The 19298-nt window shown below is 35.5% G+C and overlaps 1 protein-coding gene across 6 annotated transcripts in view; it reads left to right on the forward strand.

Moving 5' to 3' along the window:
- SENP7 (SUMO specific peptidase 7) overlaps positions 1-19113 on the forward strand; it is a 135068-nt gene extending 115955 nt beyond the window's left edge. For 5 of the 6 annotated variants that reach the window (XM_066347754.1, XM_066347758.1, XM_066347757.1 and 2 more), the window contains 7 exons: positions 1506-1598; positions 3240-3361; positions 4349-4401; positions 12554-12597; positions 12689-12757; positions 13456-13606; positions 17226-19112. In XM_066347754.1, coding sequence (XP_066203851.1) covers positions 1506-1598; positions 3240-3361; positions 4349-4401; positions 12554-12597; positions 12689-12757; positions 13456-13606; positions 17226-17363 — 670 coding nt within the window. In that variant the 3' untranslated portion in view covers positions 17364-19112. Of the gene's footprint in view, positions 1-1505; positions 1599-3239; positions 3362-4348; positions 4402-12553; positions 12598-12688; positions 12758-13455; positions 13607-17225 lie in introns of all 6 variants that reach the window. The other variant, XM_066347755.1, reaches the window with a different exon arrangement.
- The last annotated feature ends 185 nt before the right edge of the window (positions 19114-19298 follow it).

Genomic DNA, 19298 nt, shown 5'->3' on the forward strand with positions numbered 1-19298 from the left:
TTAGCACAATCAAGAAATCTGCCAAACACTAAGATAACAAAACAAAACTAGGTAGGTATACTTATGATTTTCAAATGGAAAATTAACAGACTGTGCACTAGTGGAAAGCAATTGTTTATAATCTTGTAATGTTTGGGTCATTCTGAAATAAGAAAATTCAGTAATATGACTCCTGATTATTTTATGAAGTTAGTCTTCCACATAGTGTTAATTCCTACTGCAGTACGTACATCTTTTAGCCTGTTCTGGATCCCATCTTATTCCTCATTCTACCCCTGTGAGTTTGGTTAGTTAGGCTGATGAGCAGGCATCAGGCAAGAGAAGTCTGTTTCCTATTGGTATATAAATCTGTAAGAATGTAATGATTTGTTTAATTCCCAGCATAAAAAGAGGTCCTTCAAGGGACTGATTTCTGATCCAGAAGTCACATACTACCTCCTTTATGCCAAAGTTAAATACCACCCCCTTCCTAAAATTATTTTATCTATTTATTATTTTCTATTTTAAAATTTATTTGAGGGAGAGAGAGAGAAAGAGAGAGAGAGAGAGAGAGAGAGAGAGAGATTTGTTGTTTCACTTATTTATGGATTCATTGGTTGATTCTTGTATGTGCCCTAATTGGGGATTGAACTCTCAACCTTGTCATATTGAGACAACACTCTAACCAACTGAGCTAACCAGCCAGGGTTCTAAAATTACTTTTTGACATCCAAACTTGGTTTGATAGCTTTCTTCCTTAACTTCCCTGATGATATAAAGAAAGAAACTATTTGTTTTTTTTGTGTGTTTCCTGACTCTTTTATAAGTGGCTTTCCTAGATGCTATAAAGCAATTTCTTATAACACTTATATTTTAGTTATTTCTTGTTTTTTTGTCCTGTCCGCAGTTTTAAATAACTTCCTTTAGGGCAGTGGGGATGATTTTCATTATTTGTTCTTAGGAACCTAATAAATATTTGTTGAAAAATATAATAAAAGATAGATAAATGGTGGCTATACTTAACTCACTCATTGTTCTATAGTTTGTTTATATATGAAATGAAGAGAGATGTTTCATCTTTAAAAATCTAAGAATATATGCCTCCTTCTTTCTCTTCCATTATGTTTCAGAACATCTCCCTTATTCACAGATATAACATTTAGGCAATGCTGTTAAGGTTTAATAATAATAATTTACATCATGCCCAGAGGGAACTAAAAAGGATAATTAAGGTATAGATGTTCATATTCAGTTGTTGTGCCACTGTTGGAATCTACAAAACATTTTATAAATTGTTGCTTTTTTTCTGTCTATTATATTACTTATAAATAGTGATCAGATTTAAGAATACCCAGGAGTTAATAAAAGGAGATAATTTTCTAGTATGTTATATATTATATATCTTGACTAGGAATGTTAAAGAAACTAAACCTAGCAATTTTCAGTTATAAAAATGACTCTTGAAATCCTTATCTTTAATTTTTAATTTTTTATATATCAAATATATCTATCTTTCATATTTACAGAATGGCACAAAAAAGACATAAAAGGGTAAGAAGATGGACTCGCCACATAAACATCTTTAATAAAGATTACATCTTTGTGCCTGTAAACGAGTCGTGAGTATTTCAGATTATTTCAAAACAAAATTGGAGCCTGACCAGGTGGTGGTGCAGTGGATAGAGTGTCGGACTGGGATACAGAGGACCCAGGTTCGAGACCCCAAGGTCGCCAGCTTGAGTGCAGGCTCATCTGATTTGAGCAAAGCTTACCAGCTTGAGTCCAAGGTCGCTGGCTTGAGCAAGGGGTTACTCGGTCTGCTGAAGGCCCACGGTCAAGGCACATATGAGAGCAATCAATGAACACCTAAGGTGTTGCAATGAAAAACTAATGATTGATGCTTCTCATCTCTCTCCATTTCTGTCTGTCTGTCTCTATCTATCCCTCTCTCTGTCTCTGTAAAAAAAAAAATTGGAGAGAGTATAGAAAAACATATTTTGGACATTTTTAGATTAGTAATCAGTAAACTGTGTGGATACATAAATCCCAGGTATTATTGTAAATCTTTTTCTAAAGATATAGCTAAAACAATGAGTTATTTATCTTGGATTTTGGTTTGACAGTGGTTATATTATAAATATAGTGAAGAAAAATGACATATCCACAAGACTGGCATGACTGAGACATTGAATTTTTTTGGACTCAAGAAAAGATTTTCTAAATAAAAGATCAAAAGGTTTTAGGGTGAACCTTAAAATATTTAAGAGAATAAGCTGTTCAAGCACTGATAGAAAAACGGTGATGCTATAAGTTTGTTTATTAAAGTGAATCCACAACAGAAAACACTGACTATATGAATGTAAATAAGTTTGAATTACTCAGATGTTATCTTAAGTAGTCTTTTTTTTTTTTTTTTTTTTTTTTGTATTTTTCTGAAGTGAGAAGCAGGGAGGCAGAGAGACAGACTCTTGCATGCACCCGACCAGGATCCACCCGGCATACCCACCGGGGGGCGATGCTCTGCCCATCTGGGGCGTTGCTCTGTTACAACCGGAGTCATTCTGGCACCTGAGGTGGAGGCCATGGAGCCATCCTCAGTGCCCGGGCCAACCTTGCTCCAATGGAGCCGTGGCTGAGGGAGAGAATGAGAGAGAGAGGAAGGAGTGGGGGAGGGGTGGAGAAGCAGATGGTCGCTTCTCCTGTGTGCCCTGGCTGGGAATTGAGACTGGATGTCCACACTCCGGGCTGACATTCTATCACTGAGCCAACCAGCCAGGGCCTCTTAAGCAGTCTTCTTATTTAATTAGTTTTAGAATGTGTGCTCTATATCAGTGGTCCCCAACCCCCAGGCCGCAGACCGGTACTGGTCCGTGGGCCATTTGGTACCGGTCCGCAGAGAAAGAATAAATAACTTACATTATTTCTGTTTTATTTATATTTAAGTCTGAACAATATTTTATTAAAAAAAATGACCAGATTCCCTCTGTTACATGTGTCTGAGACTCACTCTTGACGCTTGTCTTGGTCACGTGATACATTTATCCATCCCACCCTAAAGGCTGGTCCGTGAAAATATTTTCTGGCATTAAACCGTGGCCCAAAAAAGGTTGGGGACCACTGCTCTAAATTATATCAGATATTATAGTTGACTTCTTTAAAATTGATACAGTTTGTCATACCACTTTCTTAGCTATAGCTGTAGACCATATTCTTCTGCATTGTTTAGATTTTGTGTTAAGATTGTATATCTTTTTTAATAGGTCTCACTGGTATCTTGCAGTCATTTGTTTTCCATGGTTAGAAGAAGTTGTTTATGAAGATTTTCCACAAACCATATCCCAGCAATCCCAGGCTCAGCAATCCCAGCACAACAAAACGATAGGTGATAAACTTAATGTGAATGGTGTTTTTAATCATGACAACAGTGAAATGATTATAGGGAATAGTATGATGTTAAAAGATGCATAGTTCTTTATTATCATTAAATTTATTTGAATAATAAGAAATCTGAAATTTTCATGATAGATGCCCATCCTCATATATAGACAAAATGTAATTCTTGTTATGCTGTTATATACTGTTATATCAAGGTTCATCGTAGCACTTTTTATAGAATAATCTTGCTTTCATGACTGAGAAACCATGCCATGGATCTTCGCATAGCTTGAAATCCCCCCCCCCTTTTATTAAATATAAATAGCACAATTCTTGTTGACACTTGTGATTTGGCTAGGTAATATTGAGTCTCTTATAAATTCTTCCATGTTTTTTCTGATGCTGCATTCCTAGTCTTAATTAAGAAAGCAAATAAGCCTACTTTCTTTGAAGAAGAAAAATCAAAATTGTGTGTTTTTTTTATAGCTATAGCCAGAGAAGCAAGCAAAATTAATAATAGCCATTATAATCAATATTGCCTAAACCTGGGGGGGGGGGTGAATCTGATAAAACAACTGATTATTTTTAGTTTTTTCTAATTGTCTCTGCTTCTAAAGTGTGCTTTTGCAACACTATGATCATAGTTTAAAGGACTCTCACTAGGCAAATTGACACTCCTCCACATTAAAATGGCAGACATTTTGATTAGTGATCCATCTTTGAAGATTGTCTTTTCAGAGAAAACAGGCCTGCTGACTAGTATTTCAGGTTTTGGCTCTGGTGTTTATATCTTGTCTGATAATAGCTGACCATTGTCACTTTTATCCATTAATTGAATTTTGTTTATAACATTAACCATGAAAAAAATTGAATAGATCCCAGGTAATTTTTTTTCCCCTTTAAATACTATGTGTATACAAAATAGAATTTAAGCTTATCTAAATACTTCGTATTAGACATAAAGACTCATAACTGCTCTGTTATCTCTAACTAGATAATGATCTATGTGCTACTTCAGCACTACCCACGGGTACAGTGAATTCCCAAGTAAGTATGTTCTTTATAGATAGAAAGGAGGAAAATGCATGCCTCTGTATAAAATAGAATAGCCAGGTGGGCTAGCATGGACATTAGTTGCCTATAATTAAATTTTGCTGCTTTATGATTCTTTGGATTTTGGGGGGTAGAAAAGAGAACACGAGAAGTTATCATTCCTTTTGCATCTATTTAACTTACTTTAACTCCCTAGGTTTGTTTAGATGGTAGTTTATCTGATCATCTTAATTGACTGCTTTTCTAATTTCTGTTGGTCAGATTTACTTTTATTCTTTCTTATGTTAACAATTTTTTGTATTTAGAGTAATTACTAAGTTAAGCAAACATATTATTTACTTTCTATTTTCTATTGTGAATTGCTGATAAAAATTATTCAAAATAGACTCAGGGTCAATCCACATGACTCCCAAGACTAAGATAGTTTCTGCGAACTTTTCTGTATAAAACCCTCCAAACTAGTATGCATGATCTAGATTCGATGTCTTAATTGATCTAAGGTAGCCATCTAATGAATTTTGTGAACATATAATAGCAGCAGTCTCCCTGGCATTGTCATGTCTTTGCTTTTACTGGTATAGGGTAGGCTTACAGAAGGTGGTCCTTTTCTGCAGGATTGGAAAGTTCCTTCTTGCTTCTAGAGCCGGGTTCCCCAGATTGGGTTCTTTAGAATACTTGTTCTAAGACATAGTTTATAATGAAAAAGGTCAGTTAAGTTGGGTAAACCCTGTGTACTATTTCAGCCTTTTTTTTTTCTTACAATTTTTTAAAATTTAATTTATTGTGTTTACATAGGTTCTAGTGTTGCCCTGAATGCATCCTCCCTCCACCTTATTCCCCTCCACAACCCCTTGCCCCCTTCCCAATATCGCCCTCCCCCCTTCCCTTCAGGTTTATCCCATCCTATCATCTCTTTTCCCTCTGTCCTCTTTTCCTCTGGTCCCTTTGATCCCTCCTCTGTCTCAGTTCAGTTCCTCAGTTCACACTGTTCATAGGATTTCTCAAAAGAGTGAGGTCATATGATATTTTTCTTTCTCTGCCTGGCTTCTTTCACTTAACATAATAGTTTCCAGGTCCACCCATGTTGTTGTAAAAGGTAATATTTCCTTCTTTTTCATGGCCTTATAGTATTCCATTGTATATATGTACCACAGCTTTCTAATCCACTCGTCCACTGACAGACACTTGATCTGGGCTGTTTCCAGATCTTCACTATTGTGAACAATGCTGCCATAAACGTGGGGGTGCATTTCTTCTTTTGAAACAGTGCTATGGTGTTCTTGGAGTATATTCCTAAAAGTGGGATAGCTGGGTCAAAAGGCAGTTCGATTTTTAATCTTTTGAGTAATCTCCATACTGTTTTCCACAGTGGCTGCACCAGTCTGCATTCCCACCAGCAGTGCAGGAGGGTTCCGTTTTCTCCACATCCTCGCCAGCATTTATTCTGTGTTATTTTGTTGATGAGCACCATTCTGACTGGTGTGAGGCGATATCTCATTGTGGTTTTAATTTGCATTTCTCTAATGATTAGTGATGTTGAGCATTTTTTCATATGCCTATTGGCCATCTGTCTGTCCTCTTTGGAGAAGTGTCTATTCATTTCTTTTGCCCATTTTTTGATTGGATTGTCTTCCTGGTGTTGAGTTTTACAAGTTCTTTATAAATTTTGGTTGTTAACCCCTATCAGATGTATTGTTGTATATGTTCTCCCATTGTGTGGTTTGTCTTTTTATTCTGTTTTTATTGTCTTTAGCTGTGCAAAAGCTTTTTAGTTTGATATAGTCCCATTTGTTTATCCTGTCTTTTATTTCACTTGCCAGTGGAGATAAATCGGCAAATATATTGCTGCGAGAGATGTCGGAGAGCTTACTGTCTATGTTTTCTTCTAAGATGCTTATGGTTTCACAGCTTACATTTAAGTCTTTTATCCATTTTGAGTTTATTTTTGTGAACGGTGTAAGTTGGTGGTCTAGTTTCACTTTTTTGCAGGTAGATGTCCAATTTCCCCAACACTGTTTATTAAAGAGGCTGTCTTTATTTTTTATTTATTTATTTATTTATTTATTTTAATTTATTCATTTTAGAGAAAAGAGAGAGAGAGAGAGAGAGAAGGGGGGAGGAGCAGGAAGCATCAACTCCCATATGTGCCTTGATCAGGCAAGCCCAGGGTTTTGGGTTTTTTGTTGTTGTTGTTGGTTTTTTTGGTTCTTTTTTTCAGGGACAGAGAGAGAGTCAGAGAGAGGGATAGACAGGGACAGACAGGAACGGAGAGAGATGAGAAGCATCAATCATCAGTTTTTCTTTGCGAGACCTCAGTTGTTCATTGATTGCTTTCTCATATGTGCCTTGACCGCGGGCCTTCAGCAGACTTAGTAACCCCTTGCTCGAGCCAGCGAGCTTGGTTCCAAGCTAGTGAGCTTTTTGCTCAAACCAGATGAGCCCACGCTCAAGCTGGTGACCTCGGGGTCTCGAACCTGGGTCCTCTGCATCCCAGTCCGACGCTCCATCCACTGCACCACCTCCTCGTCAGGCTAAAGAGGCTGTCTTTACTCCATTGTATGCTCCTTTGTCAAATATCAGTTGTCCATAAAAGTGTGGGTTTATTTCTGGATGCTCTGTTCTGTTCCATTGATCTATATGCCTGTTCTTATACCAGTACCAGGCTGTTTTGAGTACAATGGCCTTGTAGTATAACTTGATATCAGGAAGTGTGATACCTCCCGCTTTATTCTTCCTTTTCAAGATTGCTGAGACTATTCGTGTTCTTTTTTGGTTACATAAAAATTTTTGGAATATGGCCTGACCAGGCGGTGGTGCAGTGGATAGAGCGTCGGACTGGGATATGGAAGGACCCAGGTTCGAGACCCCGAGGTCGCCGGCTTGAGCGCAGGCTCATCTGGCTTGAGCAAGGCTCACCAGCTTGGACCCAAGGTCGCTGGCTCAAGCAAGGGGTTACTTGGTCTGCTGAAGGCCCACGGTCAAGGCACATATGAGAAAGCAATCAATGAACAACTAAGCTGTCGCAATGTGATTGATGCTTCTCATCTCTCTGTTCCTGTCTGTCTGTCCCTATCTATCCCTCTCTCTGACTGTCTGTCTCTCTAAAAAAAAAATTAAAAAAAAAATTGGAATATGTGTTCTATATCTTTGAAGTATGTCATTGGTATTTTAATTGGTATTGCATTGAATTTATAAATTGCTTTGGGTAATATAGACATTTTAATGATGTTTATTCTTCCTAACCATGAGCATGGTATATGCTTCCACTTGTTTGTATCTTTCCTGAATTCTTTTATCAATGTTTTATAATTTTCCGAGTATAAGTCTTTAATCTCCTTGGTTAAATTTACTCCTAGGTACTTTTTGGTTTTTGTTGTAATAGTGAAGGGGATTGTCTCTTTAATTTCTCTTTCTGACGGTTCATTGTTGGTGTGTAAAATGCCTCTGATTTCTGTGTATTAATTTTATATCCTGCCACCTTGCTGAATTCATTTATTAGGTCCAGTAGTTTTTTTTTTTGACTGAGACTTTAGGGCTTTCTATATACAATATCATATCATCTGCAAATAATAATAGTTTTACTTTTTCTTTTCCAATTTGGATGCCTTTTTTTCCTTCTTCTTGTCTGTTTGCTGTGGCTAGGGCTTCCAGAACTATGTTGAATAAGAGTGGTGAAAGGAGGCACCCCTGCCCTTTTCCTGATCTTAAGGGGATTGCTTTTAATTTTGCCCATTGATTATGATGTTGGTTGTGGGTTTGTCATAGATGGTCTTTATCATGTTGAGGTATATTCCCTGTATTTCCACTTTGCTGAGCGTTTTGATTATAAATGGGTGGTGGATTTTATCAAATGCTTTTCTGCATCTATTGAAATTATTATGTGGTTTTTCTTTTTTTTGTTTATATGATGAATCACATTGATTGATTTACAAATATTGTTCCATCCTTGCCTCCCCAGAACAAATCCCACTTGATTATGGTGTATGATTTTTTTCATATATTACTGGATCCGATTTGCTAATATTTTGTTGAGGATTTTAGCATTGAAATTCATCAGGGATATTGGCCTATAATTTTTTTTCTTTGTGTTGTGCTTGTCTGGTTTTGGAATCAGAATTATGCTCGCCTCATGAAAGGAGCTTGGAAGTCTTCCTTCCTCTTGAATATTTTGAAATAGTTTGAGAAGGATAGGAGTTAGTTCTTCTTTGAATATTGGGTAGAATTCACCTGTGAAGCCATCTGGCCCTGGGCTTTTGTTTGTTGGGAGGTTTTTGATAACTGTTTTGATCTCATTTGTTGTAATTGGTCTGTTTAGGTTTTCTGATTCTTTTGAGTTGATTTTTGAAAGATATGTTTCAAGGAATTTGTCTATTTCACCTAAGTTGTCTAATTTTTTGGCAAATAGTTCTTCCTAGTATTTTCTTGCACTATTTTATATTTCTGTTGTGTCAGTTGTTATTTCTCCCCTCTCATTTCTAATTTTATTTATTTGAGTCCTCTCTTTTTTTCTTGGTGAGTCTGATAAAGGTTTATTGATCTTGTTTACCCTTTCAGAGAACCAGCTCTTGGTTTCATTGATTCTCTTTATTGTTTCTTTAGCCTCAATGTCATTTATTTCTGCTCTGATCTTTATTATTTCCTTCCTTCTACTAGCTCTGGGCTTTACTTGCTGTTCTTTTTCTAGTTCTTTTAGATGCAGGGTCAAGCCTGCAATGCTATGAGCTTCCCTCTCAGAACTACTTTTGCTGTGTCCCATTAATTTTGAGTTATTGTATGCTCATTATCATTCATTTCTAGGAATTTTTTAAATTTCTTTTTTGATCTCATTGTTAACCCATTTGTTATTTAATAACATGCTATTTAGTTTCCATGTTTGTTTGAGTATTTTTCAGTTTTTCTGTTGTGGTTGATTTCTAGTTTCATGCCATAGTGATCAGAGAAAGTGCTTGATATGATTTCAATCTTCTTAAATTTGTTGAGACCACTTTTGTGCCTTAACATGTGGTCTATCCTAGAGAATATACCATGAGCACTTGAAAAGAATGTATATTCTGCTGCTTTAGGGTGAAAGGTTCTGCAGATATCTATTAAATCGAGTTGATCTAGTGTGTCCTTTAAGTCTGCTGTTTCTTTGTTAATTTTCTTTCTTGAGTATCTATTTAGTGCTGTTAGTGGGATATTGAAATCTCCTACTATTATAGTATTGCTGGTAATCTCGCCCTTTATATCCATCAAAGTCTGCTTTATACATTTAGGTGCTCCTATATTAGGTGCGTAGATATTTATAATGGTTATATCTTCCTGTTGGATTGCTCCCTTTATCATTATGTAGTGTCCTTCTTTATCTTTTACTCTAGCCTCTGTTTTAAAGTCCATTTTGTCTGACCTACGTATTGCTACCCCAGCTTTTTTTTTCATTTGTATTTGCATGAAATGTTTTTTTCCATCCTTTTACCTTTAGTCTATGTATATCTTTTGTTTTGAGATGTGTCTCTTGTAGACAGCATATGTATGGGTTCTGTTTTCTTATCCACACAGCTACCCTATCTCTTTTGATAGGATCATTTAATCCATTTACATTTTATGTTATTATTGATATGCAGTTGTTTTTTGTCATTTTATTCTTTAAAGCTCTATTCCTCTTTACTATATTCTTTTTCCTTTTTGTTCTGTTTACAACAGGCCCCTTAACATTTCTTGCAGCATTGGTTTGGTTGTAATGAATTCCTTGAGTTTTTTTGTCTGGGAAGCTTTTTATTTCTCCTTCCATTTTAAACAATAGTTGCTGGATAAAGTAGTCTTTCTTATCAGCTCTTGTTCTGCATTTCTTTGAATATTTCTTGCCATTCCCTTCTGGCCTCAAGTGTTTCTGTTGAGAAGTTGGATGTCATCATTATGGGGGCTCCTTTGTAGGTAATAGCCTTTTTTTCTCTAGCACCTTTTAATATTTTCTCTTTATCTCTTAGCTTTGGTATTTTAATTATGATGTGTCTTGGTGTAGATTTCTTTGGGTTTCTTTTTAATGGAGTTCTCTGTGCTTCTTGAACTTGTGTGACTTTTTCCTGCAGCAGTTTAGGGAAGTTTTCAGCTCTGATTTGTTGAACAAGGTCTCTATTTCTTGTTCTTTCTCTTCTTTTTTTACTGAAACCCCTATGATGTGGATGTTGTTTCTTTTTAGTTGACACAGAGTTCTTTTAATGTTTCCCTCAGATTTTTTTCAGCCTTTTTTCTTTTTGCTTCTTTGCTTTTGTGTTTTCATTTATCTTGTCTTCTAAATTGCTGATTTGATCTTCTGCTTCATCCAGCTTGCTTTTGATTGCTTCTAGTTTAGTCTTTATTTCTGATATATTATTTGTCAAGTCTGCCTGGTAATTCTTTATTATTTCAATGTCCTTTTTGATGCTTGCTATTCTCTTTATTTATGCGTTCATTGTGTCCATCCATTGTTGTTCTAAGATTTTTCAGCATTCTAATAATCATTATCTTAATTTCTGCAACCGGTAGTTTGCTCATTTCCATCTCACTCAGTTCATTTTCTGGGGGTTTCTCTGTTGATTCATTTATATTGCACTTCTCTGTCTTCCCATTTTGTCTGTATATACCATCCTCATTTGGGTGTATTATTTATAGAGCTGGCTAAGTCTATGGTTGGTATTGTCTGCCTCCAATTTTCAGTTGTGTTATTTCTAGATCTTCTTGGGTTGGCATCAGCTGTTGTTTGTAATCAGCTGTTGGATTTGGCTTTTCTAGTAGAACTGCTTTGAAGTCTTGATTTTTTTTTCTTTCTTAGTTTTCTTAACTCTGTGGTAATTTTGTATACTGAACTTAGCAGGAGGCTTATTTGAAATTGTATGCAGCAATGCGGTGGGTGTAACCTGAGACTCTGAAGGCGTGACCTGCCAGCTTCTCTCATGGGGACAGGGTGCTTTCTCTGCTTCAGTAGGGGGAGATGTATCTCAAATCTCAATGGAGACCTGAGTTAGTGCCTCTCTTTCCTACTTCCTTTTTTCAGCTGTGTCTTGTTGCACTGATTGGAGCTGGAGAACTTTTTGGAGGTGGGTCACTCAGAACCACTTTAGGCTTGTGCTGTGTGGAGGGATCAACCCCTCCCCCAGTTATGGCCTCCTCTGCACTGGATGAGTCAGCTTCTAAGGTCCTCTCATGCATTCCTCTGCGCATCACTGTCTGTCTCTCTCTCCCCACTTTTCTTTTGGAAGACAGCCAGCCCTCTCAGCACACCTCATTCCCAGATTCCCAGGCAAGTGGCTGTGAGTGGTACTTTCTGCTCATCTCTTTGGAATGAGAGCCCTTCTGAGCTCTCAGCCTTACCTCCCCTTTGCTCTTAGAAGCAGGGGAGACCCACCGCACCTTGGTGCTCCCTTCCAGGTTCAATGTGTCGTCTTCTTTGCTCCTTGGGTTTTGAGACCTGTTCTTATAGTCCAAAGTTGGTTTTTCACATTGATTGTTCCTAAATTAATATGTAATCCAGTTTGGTGGTGTGAGCTGGGAGTCTGTACGTCTGCCTACTCTGTTGCCATCTTGGTATCTTCTTATATTTTTGAAGTCCAGCAGGAAAATATTTTAAATTCCCATCCCAACTTTCTTATTTCAGTCTTAAGAGATTCACTGTTATATTAGAATAATAAATATACTGAGATGTTTTGCTTTAAAGAAATGTTTAAGTTTACCCTATTGTTTCTCAAATTGATCAGCAAAAGAGCCATTCTTTTTTCCTTACTATACATTAATTCTCTGCTTTTCATGCTTCAGAGGGAAGCAATGTGTCTCTACTGACAATTGTTGAAGTAGAGAATGTATGTTAGCATAGGTTAAATTAATTTGTTCATATTTGCTTAAGATGATAACTCTGAATAGAAGTAATTTAAATTTCAGGTTTTTTAGGACATATTCAGGTTCATAATTTCTTGGGGCCAAATTTAAAACTGTATAAACTACTGTTTCACTCGTATAAGAAAAGAATGAATTTTTATAAATGCAATTTGCTCATTTCAGATGAGGTAAATAACTTGTACTTGAAATTTTAATTTCAAAGTTGTTTGAAACATTTTAGAGAGTAACCGAATATTAATTTATTCAAACTAACTTTAAAAATCCATAATAGTCATAAAAATTAATTTTATTTCAGAGTACCGAGATGAATATGTCAATACCAAAGAAAGTGTGTAAAAGGTAGGTACATGTTCTAATAATATTTTCAGATATTTAGGTTCCCTTCATATACAAATATGCACATCTTGATTTCTCCCTCTGCTCTTCATAGGCCATGCATTCTCATACTAGACTCCTTGAAAGCTGCTTCTATACAAAACACAGCACAGAATTTAAGAGAGTAAGTAATGACAGTTTACTCTGTAGTCTGTTACCTAAAAATTTCAGTAATTTTGAAGATACATTAAAAATTACTCAGAAGACTATATCATAATTATATTTATTATATTTCTTTATGTATTTAGATGAGGCCTATAAACCTAATCAACAATAAATATCCCCTATTAAGTGTTAATATTCAAGTATTATTAATATTTCTTAAGGATTATATTAAAAGTAAATTCAGAATTTGTATTCATAATTGAACAAAAGCACAATTTTACAAAGGAGCAGTGCAAATGTTAGTGGTTATCAAATGTAACACTTTAGAAAAAATAATTTTCACATTATTACTGTGTGTATGATGTCTGTGTGTAATTTTATAATTTACTTGACGGATCTGGAAAAATCTAGCAGCTAAAGTTTTAAAATACCAGTAATTTGGTAGTCTACCTTGTGATTTAAATGATTATGTTTTTTTGAGTTGTGAAAGCTGAGTTGTTGAAAAAGGTCAAGTTTCAGTTTGAAACTTAGATGATTTTCTTTAAAGTAAAACTTTTGAAGTCTCACATATTATAATATCTACTATTAAAGTTTAGTCTTTAGAAATTTGGCTTGAGCCAGCACATCTGACAGCAAATGTTTAGTCACCTTTTTGAAAGTGTTGCATAGTAGTAAAGAGATTTCTATTCAAGTCACCTTTCCTTTTGATGATTTAAGGTATTTAGAAGTAGAGTGGGAAGTTAAACGAAAAACCCATCGTGAATTCAGCAAAACAAACATGGTGGACCTATGCCCTAAAGTTCTTAAGCAAGATAATAGCAGTGATTGTGGAGTATATTTGCTACAATACGTGGAAAGCTTCTTTAAGGTATGTAAACATATAAATAAATTTATATTCACAATTACAGGGTTCAATCACAAATTACTGGGCAAGCAAAGAAGCAGGAAATGTTATAGGTAATCAGGAAAGAAAAAAGAAAAGAAATAGTACCAGAAATAATTCAATTATTAGAGTTAGCAGATGAGAGCTTAGAAATGATTCAATTAACATGTTAGAGAAAATAGTCAAAGATAAAATGGATGAAGAGATGGAATCTTTTTTTTTTAGTGAGACAGGGACAGACAGGGGACAGACAGACTGGAAGGAAGAGAGATGAAAAGCATCAATTTTTTGTTGCTGCACCTTAGTTGTACATTGACTGCTTCCTCATATGTGCCTTGACCTGGTGGGGATGCTCCAGCTGAGCCAGTGGCCCCTTGCTGAAGTCAGTGACCTTGGGCTTCAAGCCAGCAACCTGTGGACTCAAGCCAGTGACCATAGGGTCATGGCTATGATCCCATGCTCAAGCCAGTGACCCTGTGCTCAAGCCGGTGAGTCTGTCCTAAAGCTAGATGAGCCTGCACTCAAGCCAGATGAGCCTGTACTCAAGCCAGTGACCATGGGGTTTCTAACTTGGGTCCTCTGCATCCCAGGTGATGCTCTGTCTGCTGCGCCACTGCCTGGTTAGGCAAGAAATGGAGTCAACTAAAAAAAAAAATCAAATGAACATTCTAGAGCTGAAAATGTATAATGATACACTTGAAATTAAGAACTTGTTGGATGGGTTTATGCATACTGTATATAGCAGAAGATAGGGTTAGTGAACTTCAAAAAAAAAGACAACAGGGAGTATCCAATTTGCTCAGAGAAAAAAGGACATAAAAAGAGAACAGAGCCTGACCAGGTGGTAGTGCAGTAGATAGAGTGTCAGCTCGGATGCTGAGGACCCAGGTTCAAAACCCTGAGGTTGCCATCTTGAGCACAGGCTCACCAGCTTGAGAGCGGGGTTACTGGCTTGAGTGTGGGTTCACAGACATGACCCTGTGGTTGCTGACTTGAGCCCAAAGGTCACTGGCTTGAAGCCCAGCTTAATTAGGCTGAAGCTGCGCCCCCTTCCCCATCAAGGCATGTTTGAGAAAGCAATTAATGAACAACTCAAGTGCCGCAACTAGAGTTGATGCTTCTCATCTCTATGCCTGTCTTCCTGTCTGTCTGTCTCTTTCTCTCTCTTGCTAAAAGAAAAAAAGAGAAGAAAACAGAATATAGGAGATAAATGTGATACAGTCAAGAAATCTTATTTACATATAATTGGAATTCTAGATGGATTGCTTGGGGCGGCATGAAGAGAGTAAGCCTGACAAATTTGAAGAAATATTTTCAGAACTAGATTCTTGCATTCAAGGAGTTTAGAAAATCATAAACTAGAAAAGTACAATGACAAACATGGTTGGTATTTTCTAGCTTATCAGAGACTATAGAAACTGTAGAAATATTAAAGAATAAATGTTAAATAGTAAGGAATCACTCTTTGGTTTTTGAACTGTCAGCTATTACTTCAGTCATTACCAGTGTCATAATGAAGATATGTATAGGAACAGGATAGTTATACTTGCTTGGAAAATCCTTACAGGTACTTTCAAAGGGGGGAAGGATTATAATAAGGTACAGTTATAACTTTTGTATAGTTGGAGAGGAATGAGAATATATAGCAGAATATGGTACACATTATAGAAATCATTGAATATGTTATGCTTTTTTTTTTCCAAATTGGAACTTCATTAAAGGTGATAATTCTGATCTTCTACTACTATCTTTCAAAGAGAATTGGTTTTATTTTTAGAATATTCTAAGTACCTTATTACATAACATATTCTGAGTTTGTTACATAATCCTATTTTATATAGCCGCAGTCAGTAGAATATACTTTTTTTAAATCATTTTTTATTTTTCAATTACTGTTTATATACATTATTAATTAGTTTTAGGTGTACATCCATGATTAGACATTGCATAACTTACTAAGTGATCATCACACTAAATCCCATACTCATCTGACACCATGCGCAGTTATCAGAATATTATTAACTGTACTTCCTGTGCTGGACTTTACATCCCCATGACTCTTCTGTAACAGCCGATTTGTACTTCTTAATCCCTTCACCTTCTTCACCCATCCCCAACCCACCTCCTCTCAGTCAGCTGTCAAAACGTTCTCTGTATCTGTGAGTCTGTTTCTGTTCTGCCTGTTTATTTTGATTTTTAGATTGAATTGTTGATAGATATGTATTTGTAGAATATACTTCTAATATAGGTTGTAGCATCTTTAAGATTTCTGGGGGAAATACTCAAAAAACTAAACCTTGTGTTTTACAAATTTGTGCAGTAATTTAACTGAGCTTTGCTGGAAAAAAAAATAGGTTTGGGGTAGACCACTCCTAACCTGTGGGACTTCTAACTAAACCCTAACAAAAACAATATTAATTCTAATAAAAAATACATGCATAATAAATCTTCTCTGACATTTGCTCCAAGAATCACAGTCAGTCCATTCTTTCAAGATGTAAGTCTTTAATTTAAGATGTAAGTCCTTCTTACATCTGGCTTCTAATAGTTTCATCGGATTTATAAAGATGATTTAAGGGTAGCCTTCTTTAGCAGTTATTTATTTATTTATAAAACACTGGGGGATGGGGAGAAGTCTTTGCAGCTATAACTTGCAACTCCCTGGTTAAGCTTAAGTAATGAAAATACAGCAGTTCTTGAAGCCATTAAATTGGCTATTTTGTTTTTTTTTTAATTTTAATTTTTTAGTGAGAGAGAGACAGAGAGAGTGAGAGACAGAGACAGACAGGAAGGGAGAGAGATTAGAAGCATAGACTCATAGTTGCAGCACCTTAGTTGTTCATTGACTGCATTCTCAAATGAGCCTTGATGGTGGGGGCTCCAGCCAAGCCAGTGACCTCTTTTTCAAGCTAGTGACCTTTGGGCTCAAGCCAGTGACCATGGGGTCATGTCTGTGTTCTCAGACTCACGCTGGTGAGCCCATGCTCAAGCTGAATGGGCCTTTGTTCAAGATGGCTACTTCGGGATTTCGAACCTGGGTCCTCAGCGTCCCAGGTTGACACTCTATCCACTGCGCCATTTCCTGGTCAGACAAATTGGCTATTTATTGCACTAAAAGAAGGCATGTCTGCAGGATTTTATGTGCTTTTTTTTTTGTTTGTGTTTTTAAATCTGATTTTCTTCATTTACTGTTAAGCCCTTCTCTTTGTTTTAATAATTTCAGAATATTAACATGTTGAAAAAAATTGTGTTCAAACCTGACTTCTGCATTGTTTGACTCATTCTCTATTTACTAATTTTGTTTTGCATTATTCAGTTAAACATCATTGTAGCAGAGCAAACAGGATTTAATTTTGATGTTCATAGTTAACAATTTAATGAAAATGTCCTAAAATCAATTATGGTTATGGTTGCACAACTCTGTGAATATACTGAAAAGCGTTCAGTTGAATATTTCAGGTGAATTTTATGTGATATGTGAGTGTTATCTTAGTAAAGTTATTACTTAAATAAAGTTGGCAATTTCTCATTTCTTGTAAAAATGGAATTCCAACAAATATGAATCATACTGCTAAAGTAATTGCATTTTTTTTAATGTCTTTAGGATCCTATTGTTAACTTTGAACTTCCAATTCATCTGGAGAAATGGTTTCCTCGTCATGTAATAAAGACCAAACGAGAGGATATTCGTGAGCTCATTTTGAAACTTCATTTACAGCAACAGAAGGGCAGCAGCAGCTAGTTAATCTGCACAGACATGACACAGATGTTCCGTAAGATTACTGGAAAGCTGCTTAGCAGCATTGGTGTTAGCCAGCTCACAGAGAAGAAAATAACTTTGTAGTAGTTTTATAAGTCATTGGACATTATTTAAAAAATATAAAGTATATTATTAGGATTGTTGTGATCTCATAGATGAGTGGAAATGGGGATGATGTATAATTATTAGATAGAAATTAAAATTTCATAAATATTTGATATTTTTCTGATTTAATATGCTTGGATTATGCAATAGCATATGTAATGTGGGAATGTTTTTGTAGATAATAAAACTGTGATCTGTACTTCCACATAACAGGAGTTGAGGGAAGTTAGGTCCTCCCGGATGCCAGCTCCAGTGCTTGTCAAATTTGTTGACAAGTCACATTATGTTATAACTCTATTCTTTGCAGCTCAAGCATGCAGTATGAATACTGTGTATTTTTTTTTAAAGAATTTAGTATCAAGCCTTCAGAAAATGCCATTTATGGCATCCCTTCTGTATAGTGTAAAAGAAAACATAATGTTGGAAAGATGATAAAAATTCAGTCTTTCGAAGCGCAACTTATTTTTCTCAGTTGCTAAATGGAACCATTACTTTGCTGTAATTGCCTCCCCCTCATGCTTTTTGATGTCATATGTGGGGATCTGAGAATTTAGTTCATTCATGCAGGGTGAAATTGGGTACAAAAAATTTAGCTGTATTAAATAGGTTTTAAAAAATTATATATGTAGCTCAACCTAGTTTATTTGAAGTATAGCTATATGCTGACTTCTACATTGTCCCAGAATCTATGTACACAGTTTATGTAAGTATAGAAGATAAAATTGGTATCCTTATAATTTTAATTGAAAAATACCCTCAAAGTCTTATTTATTGTTAGAACTAAATATACTAATTTTATAGCTCTGTTACCCAGTATTCATCTGCAAAGCCAGATTGCTCTCACTGCTTTAATATTTTTAAACAGTAGTTTTTAGAGACCTATAATCCTCATGGACTTAATTTTTTATTAAATGTTCCGGTAACAGTTCTGAATCACGTGATGATGGTAGTACTCTGTAAATACTTCATAACCTTCTAATGTTATCAGGAATATTTTGATTTATAATGTATTTTCTCAGATAGGAAAAATGTTTTTTTAAGAATATTGTAATCTGTTTTAAGCATCTCTTGGATTTACACTGTAATGTATATAATGCAGTGACACAAAGGCAATTTAATATAAAGCCAAAAGTAGGAACATTATATTTCAAAATCATATAAATTGATATTGTCAAATAAACCTCACTGTTCTTAAGCTTTTGTTGATCTTGTCACCATCTTTATATTTTCAAAGATATTTGCCTTTTGGAGGCTTCCTATAAAGATGCTTTTAATTATGTTTCATTCCCAGTTTGTGTGTGTGGGAGGGGACTTTTTTAGATGACTATTAGTTATTTCGTACATCTAATTTTGGGAAAGTAAGTATATAATACATCTTCTTGTGACTTTTTAACTTTTTTGTTTGTATGTTTTTCAAAGATGCCACTGTCCTTTATCATGTTTTGAAAATTGTTTAAAATTTATTTTTCCTAAATTCATATGGAAATGCTTTGAGAATATCAACATTTTATATTAAACATATTTCCAATTCATTAAATTGAGGTGTAATTTTTTTTTAAAATGTGGGCCAGTCTTAGAAATAAATATTGAAATGTACAGCAGCCGGCGTGTATCATGTAACTGATGCTTAGATGAATTTTTCTTCCTGTTTTAACAAGCATATAGTTAATTTCATTGTCAGTTCAAGGAACATTTTGCGATTTTCTAGGTACAATAAAACAAATGAAAGATCTTATTTCTGAATCATTTAAAGTTTAATGGGAGAAGTGGACATAAGAGAAGTCTTAATATTGTCTGGTAAATACAATGGTA

This window comes from Saccopteryx leptura, chromosome 8 (assembly GCF_036850995.1).
Source record: "Saccopteryx leptura isolate mSacLep1 chromosome 8, mSacLep1_pri_phased_curated, whole genome shotgun sequence".
In the NCBI taxonomy this organism is placed as follows: Eukaryota; Metazoa; Chordata; class Mammalia; order Chiroptera; family Emballonuridae; genus Saccopteryx; species Saccopteryx leptura.